General features: G+C 40.1%; 1 protein-coding gene and 1 pseudogene across 1 annotated transcript in view; one reads left to right on the forward strand and one right to left on the reverse strand.

Annotated features, from left to right (window-relative positions):
- The window catches only part of LOC132650607 (zinc finger protein 431-like), a 186,912-nt pseudogene that overhangs the window by 74,702 nt on the left and 86,410 nt on the right, over window positions 1-25,800 (reverse strand).
- LOC132650624 (zinc finger protein 120-like) overlaps window positions 22,632-25,800 on the forward strand; it is a gene marked incomplete at both ends in the record, with an annotated part of 50,961 nt that continues 47,792 nt past the window's right edge. Inside the window, 2 exons of the mRNA XM_060375967.1 lie at window positions 22,632-22,743; window positions 22,937-22,997. Coding sequence (XP_060231950.1) covers window positions 22,632-22,743; window positions 22,937-22,997 — 173 coding nt within the window. The remainder of the gene's footprint in view (window positions 22,744-22,936; window positions 22,998-25,800) is intronic.

A 25,800-nucleotide genomic window follows, 5' to 3' on the forward strand; every position in this document is an offset into this window, starting at 1 on the left:
GTTTTTCACAGGTACCAGGTGAAACTTAGGTGCAGTTATCTGAGCCCAGCATGAAGCCACAAAACAAAAATATTGTTTCTTGAAATTTCTCTGATAGGGGAGGTCCTCCTCCCCTTTCATCTGACCCTAGCCTATCAGGTTCCATCAGGACTGGCTGCATTGTATTACTCTGTGGCCTGGTCAGGCTGCTCCCACCCCCCGTAGGAGGAGGTGATTAAAGAGCCAACTACTGATTTCATGTCAGAAACAGTCCCTGTTCCCCTTACTAGAGTTCCCACATGGATACTGAGCTGCCATGGGCTACATCTGAGCAGGAGTTCTAGGTTATCTCCATGCATGGTCCTTGGTTGGAGAATAAGTCTCAGAAAAGATGGAGTGGGGCATGGATGGAAATGAGGGAGCAAGGGTGAGATCGGGAGAGATTGAAGGAGGGGCCTATAGATGGGATAGAGAGTGAATAAACTTGGAATATTATAAAAAAATAAAATGTTAAAAAATCATTTATATTCAGAAATGAAATGTATAAGGAACTCAGTCTCAACCCAAATTTTGTTAGCAGCTTTTACACTTTTTGCCAAGAGGGCATTTTGCATTTATTACAAAACACAATCCATATTGTTCTCTGAGAAGACTATATGACTCCTGTGGGAGTCATTTATAAATCCTAATAAACTCCTCTGTAGTACTTGTAAATCACTGTAAACTCGACATTTCACCAAAGATGAATATGATGTAGCATAACTTAAGAATCCTGCAATCATTTTTGTCAGCATTGTTTGATTCTACTAAGTATGTTCTCTAGACATATTAATCATATTAATCATCTCACAAGAATGGGCTTCTTGGTGTATGTGATTCTCACCTTTTATATATTATATTATATTATATTATATTATATTATATTATATTTTATATATTATATATGTATATTACTGCTAAAGCATTTAAACACCATGGTAATTTAATAAAGAATTCACCTTAATTTGTATTTTGTTCTTTAATTATAAAATGTATAAATAATTAAAAAATGCTCTTTACTTGTTAATATTCAAAGGCACCTTCCATTTGTGGAACAGATGGGTAACTCCACTGCAGTTGAGGAATGGGCTAAGGAAGCCTGATCCACCAGGAGGAAGAAAGAGAACTGCTTACTGAGTGCTGTGGGGCCTCCGGCATGCCCTGAGATCTTGAATTTGGGAGCCTAGGGTCCCTTCCCACAGAGGAGAGCAGCAAGTGGCTGAGCGGCAAGTGTGGGAGGGCTGGGTGGTCCCGAGGCTGGGAGGACAGGCGTTAGTGCTGCTGAAATGTGAATCTCCTTAGACCTGAAGAAGGCACGGTCCTGGCCTGGAAGCCAGGGTCAGGGAATAACGGGCTGAGTCCCTTCCACACACTCTAACCCTAAGGGAGACACCCTAACCCTAAGGGAGCCCTCCTGTCACACAAAAATCTCTGGCCAATCAGAGCCTCTGACCGGACCTGCCAGTCAAGAGAGGGGGCGTGTTCTTCCGTGTGCCTTTGTATGGGTTCAGCTCCTGCTGCTGAGCAGGTTCTCAGGGTTCCAGGTGAAGAGCTCTGATCGCTGCCGCCACTGCTTGGGTGCTGTAAGGGAACTGAGGCAAGCTACGAAGTTGCAACATGGTGAGTGCAGGGAGAAGAAGGCGGCTGAGCGGCGGGAGCTGGTGTGCGGGGTCTCTTCCAGGACTGGCTAGTCAGCGGTGGCCCCTGGGGAGGAACCTTGTGGTCCTGAGCTCTCGCTGGAACCAGTGGTGGCATCTGAGTCACTTCACTGAGGGGATCGCATCCACGCAGAGCGTTTGCAGCAGGGGTTCTTGTGCAGAATCATCCTCGTGGCTGGACACCAAACTCGGAATACTTGAGTTTGTCTTCAGTGTTCCAGTTTCTCTAGTGTCTTCTACAAGTTCTGCTCTTAGCATTTAACCTTTGGGTGTGAGATCCATTCAGAGGTAGTTTTGTGGGGGTTGGTAATGGCATCTCGTGTGTTGGGTAGCACTCCAATATTAAGCTGTGATGAGGAAGAGTAGAATTGATGATGTAAAGGATTGGGAAGTATAGGTGACACTAAATAGAATTTAGCCAGGCGAGAGGACTGCCTCTCAGTCACCCCACAGGTATGCTAACCAGGCCTGTTAGAGATTAGCATGCTAGCATACACATGCTGACCAGGCTTGTCCAGAAATTTGGCTCTAACCCTAGCAAAAAAGAGAGATAAATGTGATTTACAACCAGCTACCGGGCCGATCCTCATATCAAAGAACAGGCCTCTACGGAGTGGCTCAAGGCGGTCTCAGGGTCACTACCAACATTATAGCCTGTGGTGACATAAAGGTGTTAAAGTAACATTTATTCCCCTGATGTAGTTTTCCTCCAGGAAATTAGTGCCTTCATCTGCTAACCTAGGCCTAGTCCTGCAAGCTTCTAGCCTCCATACAATCAAATCTAGGCTTAGAATGTTTTCATCCTCTGAGACTTGGTGCTGAATAAACTCACCCTTTCTATTTCTTTTAGAACTCTTGCTAGGCTGTTCAACTCAGCTGTTCTGGCTCAGACTCCCCTCCAGTCTGGCTTCTCTTAGTTTCTGACTGAATTGCTCTGTTTGACCTCATACTAACTTTGGCAATATGTTATAATCCTCTAGATGGTTCTCATTCTCTGGCTCTGTCTGTCTTCACCTGTGCCTAGTTTCTCTCTTCAACTTGTGTCTGTAAAAGTCTCCCAGTAAAACTTTTTTTCTGAATTCTGCAAACTCAACTTGACTGCATTGCCTCTCAACTCACTGACTCACTCAGCTGAACAGCCTGAGCAGAAATGGCTAGAACTCAAACATCTGCATGCCTCAGTTTCCTGAGGGTTAGGATTAAAGGTTTATACCATCACACCCAGACCTAAGCTTTTCTTTCCTGAAGCTTGCACTATACCTGGCTTGCCTAGTCCACAAGGATCAGCTTATCTCTCTCTCCTGTGATTAAAGTTGTGTTTGTATTCCAACCAGACTGTATAGACCTAGAAAGTCTTTGGATTTGATCTCTTGCTAGAACAGTCATGTTCTGAATTAAAATTCATTTACCTAAAGGTCCAGATTTGTTTTTGGGAAAAGAATAGTTTTTTCCACAGGGGCAAGTCTATACTGGTTGACAACACTTTGAAAAGGAAAACAACAACAACAGAAAAAACAAACAAACAAACAAACAAACAAAAAATGTCTTTGTGTTCATGGCTGACATGATCAATGAAGGCATTCCATGAGGCCTTCATGTAAGAGGAATGGCATAGTTCTTTCTCAAACCCATTAACATTCTTGGCATAGCCAGTAACAGACAGGGGCCTAGGCCTTGGGAGCTTTCACTAAGTTATCCATGTATTTAGAATAAAATGGAGTTCCTTCTCAAAAGCGAGGAACATGTTTGGGAGAGCCTGTAATGGTCTGAGTCCCAGGCCTTTGGGGGGGCATTGCTTTAGATCATAAGATACTAGCTCTTTCCACCACTTGGGGCTGTGGTTGTCACTTCCAAGGCCACTGTAGGCTTAGTTAATAATGTTCTTGAGAGACCCTGTGTTCCTCTTAATGCAGCTTTGTTTCATTAGACTCCTCATGAGTTTGTTCCTACATATGATATTTTCTGCTGACATTATAGAAGTTAACCATTTCCTTCCATTTCCCCTCTGTTGATATATTTTTTAATATATACACCTTACCCTTGTTCATTCAAATACTGATTTCTTCTGCACCCCACCCCCAACTCTCTGGTTTCAATCCGGATATTGCATTGTGATACTCATTTTAGGCATCCTGTCTCAACTCTTGTGTAAACAGGACAATATAAAGCAACTAGACACAGTGTTGATCAGGGAGGAGGCAGAGGACAAGAAAGAGGAGAGGAGCCAGAAAGCAGGAATGAGTGGGAGGAGAAGGGGTGAGAGGAGAGTGAGGAGAGCAGAGCTGGAGGAGAGATCTTGGAGGACATGGAACATGAACCAGACCTAAGATTTCACAAAAAGCAAGTTTAATGTGGGAAATCTAAATATTAGGAAACTGAGGGCTTGGAGGTTTAGGAGGGAGTAAATATTGCCCAGCATTGTGTTCTAGGTTAACTATAAGCTAAGTCTCTGTGTGGTGATTTGGTTATACAGCTGTTTAAGATTAACTGCAAGCATTACCAGTAGATAAACCAATAGTAAATATTAATTGTCTCCTACAAAACCCTTGAAAGTAGTATACCAGATGTTATTCTTGAGAAGCTAACATGGCCATGGACCTCTCAGAGGCTGAACCACCAACTAAATAGTATTCATGGGCTGGACATAGAACCCCTCCACATATGTAGCAGATGTGTATCTTGGTCATCATGTAGCTCTCCTAACAATGGGAGTCCTGGCTGTTTCTGACTCTGTACCTGGGTTTGGATCACTTTCCTCCACCTGGACTGCCTTGCCTAGCTTCAGTGGGAAAGGGTAAAATTGGTTCCATTTAGACTTGATGCATCAGGGTATGTTGGTACTTAAGTGGGGAAGGAGATCTGCTCCTATGAGGATAGAGGTAGGGAGGAGTGGGGTGTGGGGATGAGACAGGGAGGAAAGGAGGGTGGATTTTTCCATCTGGCTGTTAAGTGATTAAATAAATGAACTGAAGGATAAAATGCTTACTCAGCTTAACACATAGCTTTTATAAGACATCCCCACCCCAGCTTTTATTTTTTCCAATGTTGCCTTTTTCTCTTCTGGCACACTCACTTCAGGACCCTGTCACTGAAGAATGACCTGCTGTTTGAGGGCACTAGTCTACTTGTGGCAATATTTTTGCTGTGTAAATCTTTCTAAGTGGCTAGACTTACAAGTCTCCAGTCCCCATTTAAATTGTTGAAAACATAACCTGGGGACTGAACCTAAAAGTGGCTTAAAGGTTACAAGATATGTGTAATGCAAAATTTTGTCCTCAGCTGGCTCCTTTTGAGCATTGGCCAGAGCTGAATGTATGCTGTCATTAATTGCATGCTGTCTTAATCTTTTAATTGTGTTTGCAGTGATTTCTCCTTGGGAGGGGATATTAATTCTAGACCAGCTGCATCTTCAGCCTGGTAGATAAATGTTTCCAAGACAAGCTATTCAGACTGAGGTCACCTTCATCCCAGTCTGTTTCTTCCTAGGGCAATGACCTTGATTTCCTCTTGATTAAACTTTCTAAATTCTTTAGTTAATGGGCTGTACCAAAAAAGAACTTTATAATTTGAATTAGTGATATACTGTCCATTGTAGTTACAGTGAAAGGATTTCCATGTGGAGCATGGTTTCTGCCTTCTGTTCAGAACAGGAAGAACATTTTTTTTATGTACAATTGCTGGGTGAAACAGGATAGGCAATAGCTAGATCAAGGACTAAAATTTAAGGCAGTCAGCTGCAGGGATCACCCTATGAAGAAGGACATGATCCCCACAGGGTTAGTGAGATTTTTCAATTTCTAGCACATATTAACTTTTGCATGTGAGTGAAAATAGACCAGATTGGTGGGTGTTCAATTTAGGTACCTTAGATGGAGCCAGTGAATATTGAATTTCCAAGTAAGGTCTATCCTATGCATTTATGTGCAGTCTTCTTGGACAGGGCTATGTCTGCTCAGAAATTTGAGACTAGTGCTAGTGGTAGTAATCTCAGCAGCTAATACTGCAGGTAGAATCAAGTCGAAACTGTGTCCAATTAATGCCAATAGCTCTACCAGAAAAGGGCCTGCTTTTATTAAAAGTCAGTATACCTACGCATTTTTCAATTATATTTATCTTTCTAAAAAAGTCAATTGTTGGTATTACTTACTAAGTTTTATTTTCTTTATGTATCACTGCTCTAATTTCTTATTTGTTTCTCTTTTCCAACATTTCCCAGTTATTAAGAATTTCATTCCTGGGACAGGAGACATGTCTCAGTGGTTAAGAGCACTGTCTATTTTTCTAAAGGACCCAGATTCAATTCTCAGCACCCACATAGCAGCTCACAACTGTATGTAATGCTAATTCCAAGGGATCTGATACCTTCACAGTACTGCACAAAAAATAATATTAAATGATTTTTTAAAAGAATTTCATTCCCATTTAAAAAGGGATTTCTCATTAGTTTCTGTTTAGAGCACTGTCTCCCAAAATGCATCCTTTCTTCACGCTGTGTAGTTAAGAGTTACTTTGAACACATAATCCTGCGTCTGTGGCCCAGTGCCTTGCAACTCATTTCAGGCTGGACCTTAACCTGGTCAGTGAAATGGAAAAGAGACCAGTGAATGAGGTTCCTCAAACATCCCTGGCTTTTATAGGGTGGGCAATTACAAATAAAGAGGGACGTGTGTATGAAATGAGTTCACTGACCAACTATGAAGCTGGTGTCATCATAGCACAAAAAGGGATGGAGAAGAAGGATGGTGAGAGCTTTCCTGCTTGGACAGGAAGTGTCAGTTATTCAATTTTAGATGGTTAGGAAAAGTCCAAACTAGTAATACTTGGATTTCACATACCAAGGCAATTAAGATTCTGGAAGAGGAACTAAACTTATTTCTAGAAACCAAACTTCTGTAGTTACATTGATTCAACAAACACAGAAGATATGGACAAAATGGTGTGGCCGAGCCTAACAGGAATGTTATTACTCTAACAATAATGGTGCGTCCCAAGATAAAAGGAGTGAATAATACTTGGTGTGCCCTGCTAGGCATGTCTAGTCCTAGAAAACTATTGGAGCATGAACCCTGTTTCAACTTTTACAACAGTTTTTGAGATTATAATTAAATCATTTCAGCCTCCTCATTCTTCCTTACTGTTAAGTCTCAAATGCTGGGACAAATGGCTGAGATACCTATTTAACAACTCAAAGCAGGCCCAGTTGCTGGTTCTCCCAGCATAACTCTGTTTCTACCTGCCATAGGTTAATGGTTGGCATTTCAGCCTTCTAGCCTAGGGTCTGAGTTCCCCTTCCCCTGGATGGTCTTACTAATGTAATCTAACCATTTTGGTTACCTGGTCTTTTTCATCTATTATTTAATATCCTAGCCTCTTGGTCTGGCTTTGCCCTCTCCTCTCCTCCCTTTCCTTGTAAGGCTCTCAGTCATGTCCCCTCTGAACTCTCCCAGACATCCCTGCCTCTTGCTATTCTGTCTCTTTTATGTATAATAAACTTTCTACTGTAACATACCTAGAATCATCCATGTCCTTACCTTTTTTTTTTCTTTTTTTCATTCATTTCTCATTTACCACTCCTTACTTTTAAATTCATGGTCACTTTTTGCTGTAATTGTTGTTACTGTTTGACTTTGACTTGTTTGGCTTTGGGATTTCTCAGCTATGAGGTAGGGATAGCTGCACTGAACATTGATTGTGTGTTGGAATATGCACACAAAGGACCCTGTGTCTTGGAAGAGGAACTGTCTCCTTGTGTCTTGGAGACTGGAATGTTGTACTAAAATACAGATTTCTTATAGTAGGGCTCTGTCTGACCCTAAGGTGGAAGGGCCCAACTGGGAAGGCCTCAGCTGTCTGAGCCTTTTGATTGGATTCCCCAGTAGAGGAGCTGCTACTATCCTGAAGCTCAGCCAGGTGGCTGAAGGAAACAAGGGACTCTGGGCAGACCTACCAATCAGCAGCACCACTGGAAGGTAGCTCATATTTTCTTTTCAGGATTCTTCTCTGATGCAGCTGAAGAGAACTGTGAGGGGAACCACAAACCATGCAATGGTGAGTCTGTGGGCCACTGTCCCAAAAACCAGGAGGAACAGGTCTGCTAAGCTCTCTGAGTCTGATATGGTGATGCTGAGACTGTGAGTCTACTGTAGTTCTGTTGATCTATGTGGTGACTTGGGGAGTGGTCCTTTGTCACTGATTCTCCCTTGAGTATGGATTTCTTGGGGGCCTTGGGTGGGGATCTGGGAGAATTCCTCTGCAGCCCTGGCAGTTTAAAATGATGCTTAAAATATCACTGTCCAGTGTGCACACACATACATTGCTTTTGGTGTGTATTGGGAAGACAGACTGGAAAACTAATAGTCTGCTCTCTAGAAGTTCTGAACCTTGCATTCCACATTCAGGTTTGTGTGGAAAATTTTATAAATAGTTTTAAAGCTGGTAGAGAAGGGGCTATGTGCATCCTCCAGCAATTTTTGTTTGCAATCTTTTTATCTTTTCACTACTTTCAACCACAGTGTTGTGACTCAGGAAAATTTAATTTCAGGACACAAAGTGAATTTCTGAAATGCAGAGGTTTTTAAGGTGTGCATGGTGTTGGGTAGGTGTGTAATGCAGATTCCATATCTTGTGGCACAATCCATGTGGGAGTAAGCAAACATGAAAACATTCACCACATCGGTTTGTGTGTGGCTTTCATTGGGGCTGGATTTGTCTGAAACCACAAGAATGCATGAGGGGCTGTAGAATCTTAGCCCACTTTTTGGATCACTTTTTTTTTAACAGAGAGCTCCAGAGCATAGAGCATGTTTTCTCTTCTTTTGGAAGGACAATCTATAGTAGCTGGTGGGTCACAAATATACTTTAGCGGTCAGTTTGAGTTGCTTTTGTAAGAGTTTTGAAGTCTGTGTTTATTTAATTTCTACACATATATAACCAAAGGTAACTTGGTCAAGTACACATTTTTCCTGGCAGAGTTTCATTGGGAATTTTGAGGGAAATTGGAATCTATTTTTAAGCTTATGGTTTTCACTTTTTCTCTTCATCTCCTAATTTTGTCAAAACTGTTGTACACATTCTTGGTAGTTGTAGCTCTGAGATACATTCTGAGGTCACAGCTGCCCATGTGTGTACTCTTACTTCATAATCCTATTTGGAATTCTGTATCATTTTTCATGGGATATAGCTTTGGAATCATCTTTCCTCTTAGAAATTCATAGAAATATTCTTCAGATTCTGTTGAATTCATGTTGAAAAATAGCCAACATCTTTGTATTTTTAAATAGATCATTTCATTAGTGTCGTTTACTCTAGTATAAAAGGGTAAATGATATTATCCTACATAATCATTTGTTTAGCAAACTACAGTTAGTACATAAAATTGAAAGTGATATGAAATAATTTTCAGTCTATAAAAAGAAGACCAGCATAGAGTTTACTGACAGAAAAAACATTGTTACAGTCAGAAAAGCTATCTCATCAAGTATAATTTGAGAAGACAAAAAGTGAAAATAATACATGGTCCAGAATTGAACTATAAATTTGAATGTGATATGGGATCGTGTATTAGCATACAAAATCAACTCTTGATAGCAGAATTTGGGATTTCCTGTGGATACAAACTAAAATTAGGTAACATCAAGTAGTTTTAGAGTCAATGTAAAACTGCAAGTATTTAATGTATGTAATCTGATGGTTTTGCAGATATTACCCCTACCCACACACCCTCATTACCAAAAGCAACACAATAAACCATGTTTTTACACATTCTCATTGTATCCATGTTTATGTGTGCCTACATTGCACAGAGCTCTCATAAAATGACAGAATTGCTATGGATCCTAACAGTCTTCTCAGTAAATTTTCAGGTACTTTAGATTGGTTTTAAATAAGTATCTGAATTCTCATGCTTATTGCATTTATGTTCGTAGTGGCATACCTTTCAAAATAACCTAATTCTTCATTTGTTGAGGTCACTCTGAGTATCTCAGGAGGACAGTATGGTAAATAAATGAAGACAATAGCAATGGTTAAAGGATTACACATTTTTAAAAGACTCTCACAGTCAGTGCTGTATTAGTCATGAAAGAGGATATAAGTACAGCATAAACAGTGTTAAATCAACAAACTTCTCTTTCTCTCTCTAATTTCAATCTTGCTGCATTTCTATTTGTCCATTGGGTAGGAGACGTTCAATTATCTTGTCTACCTAATGAAAGGCAGAAACAACACAACCTAGGTGAAGCAATCACTTTCAAAGAATTTTTATAACATTTTTTAGTTGGTATGTGGAGAAGGAAAATCAAATATCAGACTTTTTAGAGCAAAAGTTGTTATGGAAAAAAAGCAAATGTGCTTTTATAGTATAGTATAAAAATGCAGATAGTTGGTTTATTTTGATGGTCTGAGAGCTTTATGCCAATGAGTCATGAAATAATTTGTTATGGAACAAAATTATTATGGAAAAGTTGTTATGGAAAAAAAGCAAATGTGCTTTTATAGTATAGTATAAAAATGCAGACAGTTGGTTTATTTTGATGGTCTGAGAGCTTTATGCCAATGAGTCATGCTACACGAAGTGAAAATGAGTTAAGAAACAGACTGACTTGTTTTGTTTGAATTGAAATAATGACAATAAATTACAGTTGATTAAAAATGTAATAGTCTTACACAAGTGACACTTTTCTTAGTTTTGTTCTGATCAGCTAACCTGTCTTAGATGGTAATACTTTTATTTTTATTGGAAAAACATGTCTAAACACTTAACATTTTAAAACATCAGTTTGTATATACTTAATGTATTATATATTTAATGTATAGTGTATAACATTATGCAATTATTTCTGTTATTGTGAATATTATTCAAACATTCTTTTTGGTTGCTTCTTTTTAAAGATTTTATTTATTTAATTAATGTTCTGTCTGCACATGCGCCTGCATGCCAGAAGAGTGCAACAGACCACAGTATAAATGGTTGTGAGCCACCATGTGGTTGCTAGGAATTGAACTCAGGAGCTCTGAAAGAACAGAGAGTGTTCTTATCTGCTGGGCCACCTCTCCAGCTCCAAACTTTAGTTTTTATTATAGAGAAGAAAGAGTACTCTTTTGGAATTAAGTGAGCAGGGACCCCTATAATTCCACATAACAGCAGAAAATTACCATTTTTTTACCTGCATGATATATATTTCACATTGGTGAGAGCAAAACTTCTGATTTCACAGATCTAGATGGGACTAAAGAATAAGCTTGTTAAACTCCTGAGTGATGCTTTCTCTCTATGCACAGAGAACAATAACTGTACGTCATGATTGTGTTTGCCTAGTCGTCACTATTTCACTTCTCTTTGATTGCATCCCTTTTTCCCATTTTTTAGGTAGGAAAATTTAATTAATGCTTTTTAATTGAAAAGGATTCTTCCCTCATACAATATATTCTGACCACTGTTTACCCTCCCTCTACTTCTCCCACGTCCAGCATACCTCCCTTCTTCCCCAGATCCACTCCTTCCACTCTGTATCCTTTTCAGAAAAGAACAGGCCTCCAAGATAGGACTGCCAAACAAGACCAAACAAGATACAAAACGATAAAGCAAACAGACCTCACATTGAGGATTGAAAAGGAACCTGATAGGGGAAAAAGATTCTCAAGAGCAGGTGAGAGAGTCAAAGCTACACCTGTTCCTAATGTTAGGATTCCCACAAAAATACAGAGCTAACAGCCATGACACCTCAGTAGAGGACATGGTGCTGAGACATGCACATGCAATGCTTGCCATTTATGTCTCTGTGACATTCCTGGCCATGCAGGGAGTGAGTTCCATCCCATGGCTTAGGCTGTAAGTTAAACCAAACATTAGCTCACCACTCAAGCAAGTTTGGTGCCACCACCACCCCTTTACATCTTGTAAGCAGTACAGATTTTAGGTGGAGTGGTTTTTATTCTGGGTTTGTGTCCAGGTTTCTCTTTCGGGAGCCTGTACAGTACTGTCTCACCCCAAAGAGACTAGAGCATAGGGGTGAAGTCTTTCAGCCTGCACCTGGTCCACCTCTCCACCTTCAGTATGAGTGAGCTGTCGCTTGTCCTGATAAACTTCACCATTCTGACATGTGTAAAATTAAACCTCAAACCTTAAAGGCTAAGGATGCTGAACCTGAACAGTGTTTCTCAGCTATTTGAGATTCTCCTGTTGAGAATTCTTTATTGAGATCTGTTCTCTGTTTTTTATTTTATATTTTTATTTTTTAAATATAAGTTACAGTTCATTAACTTTGTATCCCAGCTGTAGCCTGCTCCCTCATTACCTCTGATTCCCACCCTCCTCCCTACCCTTTTCCAAGTCCACTGATAGGGGAGGTCCACCTCCCCTTCAATCTGACTTTAGCTTATCAGGTATCATTGGGACTGGCTGCAGTGTCCACTTTTGTGGCCTAGCAAGGCTGCTCCTCCCACAGAAGAGGGAGGTCAAAGAGCCAGCCATTGAGTTCATGTCAGAAATAAACCCTGTTCTCCTTACCAGGGTACACACTTAGATACCAAGCTACCATGGGCTCCAACTTAGCAGGGATTCTAGGTTATATCCATACATGGTCCTTGGTTGGAGATATAGTCTCAAAAAGGACCCCTGTTCCCATATATAATTAATTGGTCCTTGTGGCACTCCTGTCCTCTCCATGTAATACTAACTCTCTCTTCTTTCATATGATTCCTTGCCCTCAGAGGACCGGACCCACAATGCAATTGATGCTCAGCACAGAACTCACTGCCTGGTGAGATGTTTTTCAAAAAAATAAAATAAAATTTCTTAAGAATAAGATTAAAAGCTCTGATATAAGAAGGTTTTGTGAGGATGGCAGCAATGTCTGATTTAACGTCTGTGCACAGATAATAATAATTAGAGGTCCCCTCATCCACCCACTCAAAAATCTTATAAAAATTTAGTTATATAATATAAGAAACCCTCCCTTAAACAAATCCTTAAAGCCTAAGGTCTTGCCAGTCATGCTTGCACAAGCCTTTAATCTAGGCACATGAAAGGCAGACACAGGCTGTTCTTTGTGAGTTCAGGCTGGTTGACAATAACAGGCCTAAACAAAACAGAAAATCTGAGATGGATTTGGTGGCACAGGCCTTAAATCCCAGTCCTCTGGCAGAAAGAAGCAGGCCAGTCTCTGTGAGTTTAATGTCAGCCTGGTCTACAGATCTAGTCCAAGACAGCAAAGGCTAAAAGGAGAAGCCCTGTCTCAAAATACCAAATCATAATATATATTTCTGTGTCTGTATGTGTGTGTATACATATATGTATTAGCTGTATACATACACAGAGAAATTTATTCTGTCAGTTCTTTTCATGGGTAGAGCCTTCACTAGTATAACTTTCTGTTTTCTACATCTTCCCATTGAGGAGAAATTTTTACCTGATGATAGTACTCCAATGTGTCATGTTTTTCCTGCTTTTTTTTTTCTCCTGGGTTTTCTCTGATCTTCCAGGAGAAAAGTTGCTGCAGTTTACCTGACCCCAGCGTGAATTCACAGAACATAAAATCTCCTTCCATTTTCTAAAATCTCTCTATAATTTTTAATACTCTTGGCACCCTTCCTCCTGTGGGACAGGCTGTTCGCTCTGCTACAGGTTGAATAACAGTTGTGCAATGTCCACCTTGATTCCAGCAGGAAGAGGGAAATTGCATTGTGAGTGTGGAAGACAGAGGGTAGGCTAGGGGAGGACAGGCACAAATGATGAAATGCAAATCTCTGCATATCTGAAGAAGATTTGGTACTGAAACCGAAGCCTGAGCCACAGATAACTAAGCCTTGTCCCTTCATTACAGTGTAAACCTAAGGGAGGTGCTCATGTCACTCAAGACTCACTGGCCAATCAGAATCTTCCATCCCTCCATTTGAGGAAGAGGCCGGTTCTTCTTGGTGACATGGTGCATGTTCCCTCTATAGCTGAGCTGGATTGAATGGTTGGTGTGCTCTGGTATGAGTGCAGCTGCTGTGTGCTGTGAGGCGATTTCAGACAAGTTTGGTGAGTTTGTGGTCAGTGCCCCCAACCTGGTGAAGCAGGAGGCTGAACGACAAGAGCTTCTGTGTAGGGTCTTTCATGGGGCTGGGTGGGAACCAGCAGCTAGAATCAGCCATGGGAGATGTCCCTTTTCCTAGCTCTGAACAGAGCAGAGCATCTGAATATCTTGGCTATGTTAGCTTTTGGTTGGGAGCAAAGAAAACTCATTTCCAGAACAGAAAGTTAAAATGAAAGCTTTATTTTCTGAGCTCAGGGAGGCAGCCAGTTCAGGATCTGAAAGGTGACCCAGAGTAAGCTTTATTGTATATTTAAAGAGTTAAATCCACACGGCGAGGGCCCCTTGAGTCCTGGGGTCATCCAATCAAATTTTAACATTGTGGGTTAGGCAAGGGAGTTTCTGTTGGAGGCTGTGATCCACTGGGCTCAAGGCCTTTAACTGTTTTCCAAGACATTTGGTCTGGATTCCAAGGCCCTTCATTTATATCCCTTGACACGTGGTCTGGAGCTCAAGGTGATAAAGAAACAGAAACAAAGACATGAGTGCTCTGTCTGTAATAAGGCAGGGCTTTGTCAGTGATATATTTTTACAATTCAGGCACATTGGTTAAGGTAGCAGCAAGTTTTACCAGTTAACTGATAATTAGGAAAATGTTTCAAGGGGTTCAGTGGAAGATGGCGCTGAAAGGTTTGGAATGTGAAGTTAATTTAATCTTGCTAGTAAAGTGGAAGAGTTGCTTGGAGAGGGCTGGGGCACTGGAGGCTGCCTCCTTACACACTATGGGCTTGCATGTTTACAAAGTATTTGCAAGAGGGGCTTGAACACAGAAATGTCCTTGGTAGGATGCAAACTCAGAGAGGCCTAGTTTCTAGTATCTTTTCCAAGTACTGACCTTGGAATTTAACATTCAGGTATAAGATTCCTTTGGAATTAATTTTGTGGAGGTTGTAAATAACATGTGTTGAGTAGCACTTCATTATAAAGCTGTGGTGTAAACACCTATAATTGCTCATGTAAAGGATTTACCAATACTTAGGTGACAGGAAGTCACACCAAGTAGAATTTAGCTAAGGGCTACATAGATAAGTAGCATGCCAACCAGGCATGCTTGAGATAAGGATGCTAGGAAATACATGTTTGCATAAGACGATAGTCAACAAATTTGTCTACAGTCATAACCAGGGAGACAGCCCTGATTCATATGAAGCACTGGCCCATGTCCATGTCAAAGAACAGGCATCTAACAAGCTGCTTAATTGCCATTACAGACTGACAGCCAGCATTAAAGACTGTTGTGCCATAAAGTTAGTTTTCTTGAGAAAAGCATAGCTCTGTCACATGGGGAAGACATCTGGTGAAAAACAATTGAACAGGAAAAACACTGCCCTGATCAAACAAAGCTTTCCCCAAGAGCCTCGTGTATGGAGAGTGACCTAACTTCTTCTCGTACTCCACAGATATGCTTGGCAGAACCAGATCAACCTGTGGCCTAGTCTTTGGGAGATTTGCCCAAGATTATGAGGTATTTAAAATAAAGCACTGTTCCTATTCTAAAACCAGGAATAGGGTGAGCTGCAGGTTCAGGGCATTTGAGGAGTGTTTCCTTCAGATTCTGAGAACCCAACTCTTTCTAACTCCTGGAGATACCCTCATCAGTTCCAAAGTCACTGTGTTCTTGGTAAATAATATTCTTGAGATCCTGTGTTCCCCTTGTGCAGTGTTGTTTATTAGACTTTTCATGGTTTTATACCATTGTATGAGATTGTCTGATCAATTCATAGATGTCTCCTGTTTCCTTCCATTTCTCCCCAAGGAGTGTACAATATGCTATGCTCCTTAAGAAGCTTAATTAGGATAAGATATAGTTTGTGCAAAACCTTCCCACCCTAGCTTCTACATTTTCTACCTTCTACTTTTCCTAATATTTGAAACCTCTGAGACATCTCACTTATACCCTGTCACTGAATAATGACCTACTGTATTAGGGGAGTGGAGTACATAAATCATTCTAGGAATATCTTTGCTATGTAAATCTCCCACCTGGCTCAGTGGCTAGACTTGAACTCTCTGGTCCATATTGAAATTGTTTAATATATAAACTGGAGCCTAAAAGAGACTTAAGGAAGACTGCATGTATGGAGTACAAAATCAGTTTTAGGTTGTCTTATAGCATTAACTAGAGCTAGATACATGCTATTATTAAAGAAAACTTTTTTTAATTAACCATTTAATTGTGTGTGGCATACATTCTCCCTGATGGTGGATATTAACTCTAGAATAGCTGCATCTTCATTGTTTTGGAAAAATATTTCTGAGACAAGTGTTGTTGGCTCAAGTCACATTTTTCCTAGTCTCTTGTTCCCCAGATGCATGACTTTGATTTCCTGTTGGTTAAAATTCCTAAATTCTGAAGTTAAAGGCTGTGCACATCAGAGTCTTAAAAATTACTCATTTGAGACATACAATGAGCTGTCTACTGTGTGTGCAGTAGGAAGACAGCTTGGAAAAAATGAAAGTCAGATTTCAAGAAGCTTTAAACATTGTTTCCTAATTCAGTTGTTTTGTGATGAATGTTACAAGTTCACAAATAGGCTTCAAAATGGTGTCAAGGAAGAAATGTAGATCAGTCTTCAGCAGTATTTGATTAGCATCCTTTTATGTTTCCACTCACAGCAGCCACGATGATGTGACTTAAGAACAGAATTCCAGGATTAAAAGGAGTTTCTGAGCTGCAGAGGTATCCCAAGTGTACATAGTGTTATGCAGTTACATAGGACAGATTTCATATCTTGTGCTGGAATACATGTGGCAAGAACGAGACTTAAAATTACTATTTCACACTGTTTTGTTTATGGGATTCAGTAGAACTGTGTTTATCTTCAATCACTGGGGGCACATGAGCTATAACCCCATAGCCCACCTTTCTGGTGACCTCCATTTACAGATAGAGGTCTAGAGCATGGGTATTTTCTTTGAAAAATAATCAGTTATATCTAGAAGATAATTTGTGTTTTTAAATTTTTTATTAATTACACTTTATTCATTTTGTATCACCCAATTAGCCCCTCCCTCCTCCCCTCCCGATCCCACCCTCCCTCCACTTTCTGCAGGCATGCCCCTCCCCAAGTCCGCTGATAGGGGGGGTTCTCTTCTCCTTTCTGATCTTAGTCTATCATTTCTCATCAAAAGTGGCTGCATTGTCATTTTCTGTGGCCTTGTAAGGCTGCTCCCCACCTCAGGAAGGAGGGTTTGAGGAGGGTTTCCTTCAGATTCTGAGAACCCAACTCTTTCTAACACCTGGAGATACCCTCATCAGTTCCAAAGTCACTGTGGTCTTGGTAAATAATGTTCAGATCAAAGCGCAGGCCAATCAGATTATGTCAGAGGCAGTCCCTCTTCCTATTACTATGTAACCCCCTTGGACACTGAACTGCCATGGGCTACATCTGTGCAGGGGTTCTAGGTTATCTCCATGAATAGTTCTTGGTTGGAGTATGAGTCCCTGTGTTCAAATTTTCTTATTCTGTTGCTCTCTTGTGGAGTTCCTGTCATCTCCAGCTCTTACTATTTCCCACTTCTTACATAAAATTCCATTCACTCTGCCCAACAGTTGCCCATCAGGCTCAGCATCTGCTTTGATAGTCTGCAGGGTAGACGCTTTCAGAGACCCTCTGTGGCAGGTTCCTAGTTTGTTTCCTCTTTTCTTCTGTTTCTGATGTCCATCCTCTTTGCCTTTCAGGATGGGGATTGAGCGCTTTAGTCGCGGTCCTCTGTCTTGCTTAGTTTCTTTAGATGCACAGATTTTAGTGGGTTTCTCCTATGTTGTATGTCTATATGAGTGAGTATATACCTTGTGTGTCTTTTTGCTTCTGGGACAACCCACTCAGGATGATCCTTTCCAGGTCCCACCATTTGCCTGCAAATTTCATGATTTCCTTATTTTTCATTGCAGAGTAATACTCCATTGTATAGATGTACCACAATTTCTGCATCTGTAGATAGCTTTTGGTAAAATGGCCATTTTTACTATTTTAATCCTGCCAAGCCATGAGCATGGGAGATAGTTTCATCTTCTGATATCTTCTTCTAATTCTTTCTTCAGAGACTTGAAATTTTTTTCATACAAGTCTTTGACTTCCTTGGTTAGGGTTATACCAAGGTACCTTATGTCATTTGTGGCTATTGTGAAGGGTGTTGTTTCCTTAATTTCTTTCTCAGCCCTTTTGTCTTTTGTATACAGGAGGGCTACTGATTTTTTGAGTTAATTTTGTATCCGGACACTTTGCTGAAAGTGTTTATCAGCTGTAGGAGTTCCCTGGTAGAGTTTTTGGGGTCACTCACGTATACTATCATATCATCTGCAAATAGTGATAATTTGACTTCTTCCTTTCCAATTTGTATCCCCTTGATCTCCTTCAACTGTCTTATTGCTCTAGCAAGGACTTCCAGAACTATGTTGAAGAGATATGGAGAGAGTGGGCAGCCTTGTCTTGTCCCTGATTTCAGTGGGATTGCTTTAAGTTTCTCTCCGTTCAGTTTGATGTTGGCTATAGGTTTGCTGTATATTGCCTTTACTATGTTTAGATATGTGCATTGTATCCCTGATTTCTCCAGTACTTTAAACATGAATGGATGTTGGATTTTGTCAAATGCTTTTTCAGCATCTAGGGAGATTTTCATGTGTTTTTTTTTCTTTCAATTTGTTAATATGGTGGATCACATTGATGGATTTCCGTATAATGAACCACCCCTGCATACCTGGGATGAAGCCTACTCGGTCATGGTGGATGATATCTTTGATGTGTTCTTGTATTTGGTTTGCGAGTATTTTGTTGAGTATTTTTGCATCAATGTTCATAAGGGAGATTGGCCTGAAGTTCTCTTTTTTGGTTGGGTCTTTGTGAGGTTTAGGTACCAAGGTGACTGTGGCTTCATAGAATGAGTTTGGTACTGTTTCTGTTTCGATTTTGTGGAATAGTTTGAAGAGAATTGGAGGTAGCTCTTTTTTGAATGTCTGGTAGAATTCTGCACTGAAACCATCAGGTCTTGGGCTTTTTTTGGATGGGAGACTTTTGATAACTGCTTCTATTTCCTTGGGGGATATAGGACTATTTAATTGATTTACCTGGTCCTGATTTAGCTTTGGTAAGTGGAATCGAGCAAGAAAATTATCCATTTCATTTAAATTTTCAAATTTTGTTCCGTATAGACTTTTGAAGTAAGTCCTAATGATTGCTTGGATTTCCTAAGTGTCTGTAGTTATGTCCCCCTTTTCATTTCTGATTTTGTTGATTTGGATGGTGTCTCGCTGACTTTTAATTAGCTTGGCTAAGGGTTTGTCTATCTTGTTGATTTTCTCAAAGAACCAGCTCTTGGTTTCATTGATTCTTTGAATTGTTTTATTTGTTTCTAATTGATTGATTTCAACCCTGAGTTTGATTATTTCCAGCCGTCTGCTCCTTCTTGGTGTATCTGCTTCTTCTTTTTCTAGGGTTTTTAAGTGAGCCATTAAGTTGCTTGAATGCGCTGTCTCAGATTTCTTCTTGAAGGCATTTAGTGCTATGAACTTTCCTCTTAGCACTGCTTTCATTGTGTCCCACAAGTTTGGGTATGTTGTGTCTTCATTTTCATTGAGTTCTAGGAAGATTTTAATTTCTTTCTTTATTTCTTCCCTGACCCAGCTGTCTTTTAGTAGCAAGTTGTTCAGTTTCCATGTATGTGTAGGCTTTTTGCTATTTCTGTTGTTACTGAGGTCCAGCTTTATTCCATGGTGATCAGACAGGATACAAGGGATTATTTCAATCTTCCTGTATTTGTTGAGGCTTGCTTTGTGACCAACTATGTGGTCTATTTTGGAGAAGGTTCCATGAGGTGCTGAGAAGAAGGTAAATTCTTTTGTGTTTGGGTGTAAGGTTCTGTAAATGTCTGTTAGGTCCATTTGATTCATGACCTCTGTTAGAGATATTGTTTCTTTGTTTAATTTCTGTTTTGTTGACCTGTCCTTTGTTGAGAGTGGGGTGTTGAAGTCTCCCACTATTAGTGTGTGGGGATCTATATGTGGTTTAAGTTTTATCAATGTTTCTTTCACAAATGTGGGTGCCCTTGTATTTGGGGCATAGATGTTCAGGATTGTGTTGTCTTCTTGGAATTTTCCCTTGATGAGTATGAAGTGTCCTTCCCCATCTCTTTTGATTAATTTTGGTTGAAAGACTATTTTATCAGATATTAGAATGGCTACTCCTGCTTGCTTCTTGCGTCTATTTGCTTGAAAAGCCATCTTCCATCCCTTTACCCTCAGGTAATGTCTATATTTATGACATAGGTGTGTTTCTTGTATACAGCAGATTGCTGGGTTTTGTTTACGCATCCATTCTGTTAGTCTGTGTCTTTTTATTGGAGAAATAAGTCCATTGATATTGAGAGAGAGTAATGACCAGTGGCTGTTAGATCCTTTGAACTTGATGTTGGCTGTGGTCATACGGTTGTGTGCTTGGTTGTTTTTTTGTTTTACTGTAGTAGGGTTATTTCCTGTGTTTTCTTGAATGTAGCTAGCTTTCTTGGGTTGTATTTTCCCTTCCAGTGTCTTCTGTAATGCTGGATTTGTTTGTAGGTATTGTTGAAATTTGTTTTTGTCATTGAATATCTTGTTTTCTCCGTCTATGAGGACTGAGAGTTTTGCAGGGTATAGTAGCCTGGGCTGACATCTGTGTTCTCTTAGGGTCTGCATGATATCTGTCCAGGCCCTAGTCTCTGTCGAAAAGTCAGGTGTGATTCTAATGGGTTTGCCATTATATGTTACTTGGCCTTTTTCTCTTGCAGCTTTTAGTATTTTTTCTTTGTTCTGTATACTTACAGTTTTAATTATTATGAGGCGGGAGGATTTTCTTTTCTGGTCTAATTCATTGGGTGTTCTATAGGCCTCTTGTATTCTTATTGGCCTCTCCTTTAAGTTGGGGAAATTCTCTTCAATGATTTTGTTGAAAATATTTTCTGGGCCTTGGTGCAGGGAACCTTCTTTTTCCTCTATTCCTATTATTCTTAGGTTTTGTCTTTTTATGTTGTCTTGAATTTCTTGGATGGTCTGTGTCAGGAATTTTTTAGATTTAACATTTTCTTTGACAGATACATCTATTTCTTCCATTGTATCTTCCACACCTGAGATTCTTTCTTCCATTTCTTATAGCCTATTGGTTATGCTAACCTCTGTAGTTCCTGCTTTCTTCCCTAAGTTCTTTCTCTCCACAATTTCTTCCATTTGTGTTTTTTTTTTTAATTTTTCCAATTCTATCTTCAGGTCTTGAGCTATTTTGTTGGTTTCCTTCCCCTGTCTGAGTGTATTTTCATGTTTTTCTGTCAATTCCTTGAGCTGTTTGTTTGAACAATCCACTGTTTCTTTTATTTCATTCAGTGATTTAAGCATTTCCTCTTTAAAGGCCACATACCGTTTGGCTGCAGCTTCAATTTTTTTCATATTTTATTTGTTTCCTCTGTTATCATCTTCTTGAGCATAGATGTTAGGTCGTCTCCTTGAATTTCATTTATGCTGGGCTGTCTAGGGCTATTTGCTCCTGGATAACTGGCTTCTGGAGATGCCATAATGCTCTGGCTTTTGTTGGTTGAACTTTTACACTGTCCTCTACCCATTGGGCTATCTTAGTTATTTGAATTTAGTTTCTGGTTGTTCCTGGACTGTTGTAGTGGAGAGAATCCCTTTGGCAGGAAAATGCTTTTTCCTGAAGGAAGCCTTCTCAGCTTTTTGGGTATAGTCCCTGGATGTCTGGTGTTTTTCAGGAGTTGCTACAGCTCACCTCAGACATAGAGACCTGGGTGGTAACTGTGGTCCTGATTAGTCAAGAGGGCTCTCCTCTCACCGGGAGAAGTACTGGAGACAGCTGCCCTCCTTCTGGATTTTCTTGCTGTAAATTTAGTGATCAGCTGCTGTAACCTCTGTGTCCCGTGGTTTGGTCGCTTTTGTTAGGGATAACTGGTTGCCCCTTGGAGCAGTATCTGGGGGTTGATCTCAGGGTTCCCGGTCTTTTGTAGGTCTGAGGTTGGGGCTCTGTGCCCCAGAACCCAAGAGATAATCTGTGGCGGGTGAGTACTGCTCCGGGGTCTTGGGGCACTCAGTTCTGTCTGTAAGGAGTAGTTGCTATGAAGCAGGCCTCTGAGCTGGTGGAGCCTGCGCCCACCTGCTAGTCTGCAGGAGCTGAGTTTCCAATCACTCTGTGTTCCCTCTTTGGGCCCAGATCTGTGATGGGTGGCTGTACTCACCTGTTTGCAATTTGCAGTCTGCTAGACTTTCCCTAGGTGACCCCAGCAGCACGGTTTCTTCCTTCTCTGTGGGGTCCTCTCCGGACAGGGGTTCCCAGTCCCTGTTGTTCTGGGGCGTACAGCTTGTCTGTACTGCTGAGCTGTGCGCAAAGCTCTCCGTGCACGGCAGGAGCTCGACTGTGATGGCGGCAGAGACCTTCCGGGGAAAGACTGGGTGACCTGCGATCAGACCCGCAACCCTGCTTCCTCGTGGGGTTCCCCCACGACTGGGACTCCCAGTCTCATGTACCCTTGTGCCCACAGATCAGTCTGGGAAAGTGACTGGGACACGCCTGCTTGCGGCTCCAGCCTGGATACCCAAAGCCTGCGTTACCTGGGATTTCTTCCGGGTTCTGGCTGGGTAGCCGTGAGAGGACCCGACCGATTCCCACGCTGTGGGAGCCTCCCCTCACCTGGGAAACACGATCGATGTAGTTTCAGGGCCCTGAGTTCAGTCTCCTGGTCTCTGCACGGAGAGTGCTGTCCTGCTTCTCAGACGCACTGTTCTCCCGGCGCCGCCATCTTGGCTCCCCCTAAAAATATTTTAAATGAAGGATACATTTCCAGTATTCTAAATATCATGCTTTCTGTTGTACATGTGTGTATATTTTAGACAGCATTTACCTACAATGATGTGCATGTGAATTTCACTCGAGAAGAGTGGGCTTTGCTGGATCCTTCCCAGAGGAATCTCTACAAAGATGTAATGCTGGAGACCTACAGGAACCTCACTGCTATAGGTAGGACAGTGAATTTTTTTTTACCTTTTAAAATATGTGGAAAACTCTTTATTCATTATTGAAGTGCTTCTGCAATTTCTCTTGAGGATGAGCAAGAATGAGGTGAATGGTTCTCTCATTGACCATAGAGCACGACTTAAATTTTGTCTTATTTCTGATAATGAATCATACATATTGTGTTATTGTATTTTAGGCTACAATTGGGAAAGTCATAATATAGAAGAGCATTTTCAAAATTCTAGAAGACATGCAAGGTAATTTTTATGAATGAATATCGTTCTGAGAAAATTTTAATATGTTCTGGAAGTTTGAAAGAGAAGGGAGAGTGTAAATGAACTGTTTTAAGTGTATTAATTGATGATGTCTAACTTGTTACTAAACCATGTACCTCCATGTTAGGTATTTGATGTGTGCTTGCAAGGCACTCCTCTAAGAAAGAATGCAAGGAAATCATACTTACACAAGATCAATGTTTAAATTGTTTACTCATTAGCGCTATGAGGTAAAAGTGAAATTTGTTTAGTCTCCTACAACTCAGATATGTGTGAATACATCATGAAATCATGTTATTTATTATTATTCTTTAATAGTGATATAATCATGTATCACAGTGTATACAAGTCATTATAACATATGTATATTGAAAGAAACAATGTACCACCCAGAACAACTAAAAGGTATAGTAGTCCCCATTTTGAGTGGATGTTTAAAAATTGATACCTATTATACTTTATATGGACTATTTAAAGCTGCCAGCAGTACAAATAATGACACAGAGGCTTTTTAATATTTTAAAGCTTAGGCAATTTAACTGGGCAGATTCTGAACCTTTTTTTTCCCTAACACAAACCTAGCACAGTGTCCGGATGCATGGCCAGCTCTACTTCTTTGTTCATGGTCATGTCCATCTGTTAACCTCACTGTCATGCTGGTGAGTAGCCTATCATTTGCTTTCTTCCCAGCAACCCTCTCTCACTCAGAAGTTCTGTCCTCCATTTTGTGCAGTGCTATCACTTGTTAGCTCTTTATTATTTCCAATAGATAAGTAAGGAAGGACAAATGTTTACAAAATATATGACAGGTGATCAGCCATAGAACCAACAATAATATGATTTCGTCAGTACTTAGCTGGTTGCTGGCTCATCAATCAGCATTCACCTGTACTGGCACATTTTCCCAGAATATACACTAACATCATTTACCTGGCTATTCACCTTCATTAGGAATTCTCACAAAATCACACTGCAAAAAATATAAGTTTTAGGAATATAAAAATTATTCTTTTTCTAACAATTATCTTTACATATTTAGTTTGGCGCACAGTATAGGGAAAGTTATTAATCCAGTTAGTGTGTTAAAGCTCTGAGGTATTCTAGTTTTCTATAAATATGTGGTAAAACATCCTATAGAAGAAAGTATGATAAATGTGTGCCAGGTAAAAAAATATTTTTACCATCACAGGTATTTTCAAATATGCAAAACAACCCGTAGAGAAGAACATCATAAATATAAAAATAATTCTATAAAAGGTAATTCTTCTTTACCTTTAATTCAAATTGCAAAATTGAGTCATGTGTCAAAAACATCCATTAGTGTAATGAATGTGGAAAAGGTGTCATATGTGCCAATTATCTTTGCAGGTATGAAAACAATCGTTGTGCAGACAAACTCCCTGAAGATACTCAATAGGAAGTCTTTGCACATCACAGTAGTCCCCACACATGTAAAAGTATGCATACTGGTGCAGATCACTATGAATGTAGCCTATATAGCAATGCCTTTGCACATAAAAGTCATCTCCTAAGACATAGAGGAGAGAAACATCATGAATGTAACCCGATGTGGTAAAGCCTTTCTACGTAACAGTCATCTCCTAATACATAAAACAACTCACACTGGAGAGAAACTTTATGAGTGTAATGAATGTGGTAAAGCCTTTGCATGTAACAGTCATCTCCTGCTACATAGAAGAACTCACAGAGGAAAGAAACCTTATGAATGTAACCAATGTGGTAAAGCCTTTGCACGTAACAGTAGTCTTCTAGTACATAAAAGAACTCACACTGGAGAGAAACCTTATGAATGTAACCAATGTGGTAAAGCCTTTGCATGTAGCAGTAGACTTCTAGTACATAAAAGAACTCACAGTGGAGAGAAACCTTATGAATGTAACCAATGTCATAAAGCCTTTGCATTCAAGAGTAGTCTTCTAGTACATAAAAGAACTAACACTGGAGAGAAACCTTATGAATGCATCCAATGTGGTAAAGCCTTTGCACAGAACAGTAGTCTTCTAGTACATAAAAGAACTCACACTGGAGAGAAACCTTATGAATGTAACCAATGTGGTAAAGCCTTTGCATGTAACACTGGTCTAGTACATAAAAAACTCACAATGGAGAGAAACCTTATGAATGTAACCAATGTGGTAAAGCCTTTGCATGTAACACTGGTCTAGTACATAAAAAACTCACAATGGAGAGAAACCTTATGAATGTAACCAATGTCATAAAGCCTTTGCAGATAACAGTGTTCTCCGAAGACATAAAAATTCATGTTGCAGAAAATCCTTATGAATATAACTGATGTCATGTAGTCTTTTCATGTAAGACTTATCTTGAACAAGAACACTTATTGGAGTGAAACCCTATGAATATAACCAATGAGTGAAAAAGTTTGCATGCCATAATAATCTCCATGTACACTGGATAGAAACTTTATGAATGCAACCAATGTGATAAAGCATTTTGACATAATAGTAATCTCCTATGAAATAAAGAAAGCACTCTGGAGAGAAGCCTTATGAATGTAACTAAGGTGATAAAGCCATTGCATGTAACAGTAGTCTCCTAATACAAAAAAGAGCTCACACTGGAGAGAACTCTTATGGATGTAATCAATGTGTGAAAGCCTTTGCATGTAACAGTCATCTCCTAATACATAAAAGACCTCACCCTTGAGAGAAACCTTAATAATGTAATCTATGTGGTAAAGCCTTTTCACAAAACAGTCATCTCCTAATAAAAATTTGCTCTTCACAATTATCTTCAATGTCAT

The sequence above is a fragment of the Meriones unguiculatus genome (assembly GCF_030254825.1).
Source record: "Meriones unguiculatus strain TT.TT164.6M chromosome 13 unlocalized genomic scaffold, Bangor_MerUng_6.1 Chr13_unordered_Scaffold_28, whole genome shotgun sequence".
Taxonomy (NCBI): Eukaryota; Metazoa; Chordata; class Mammalia; order Rodentia; family Muridae; genus Meriones; species Meriones unguiculatus.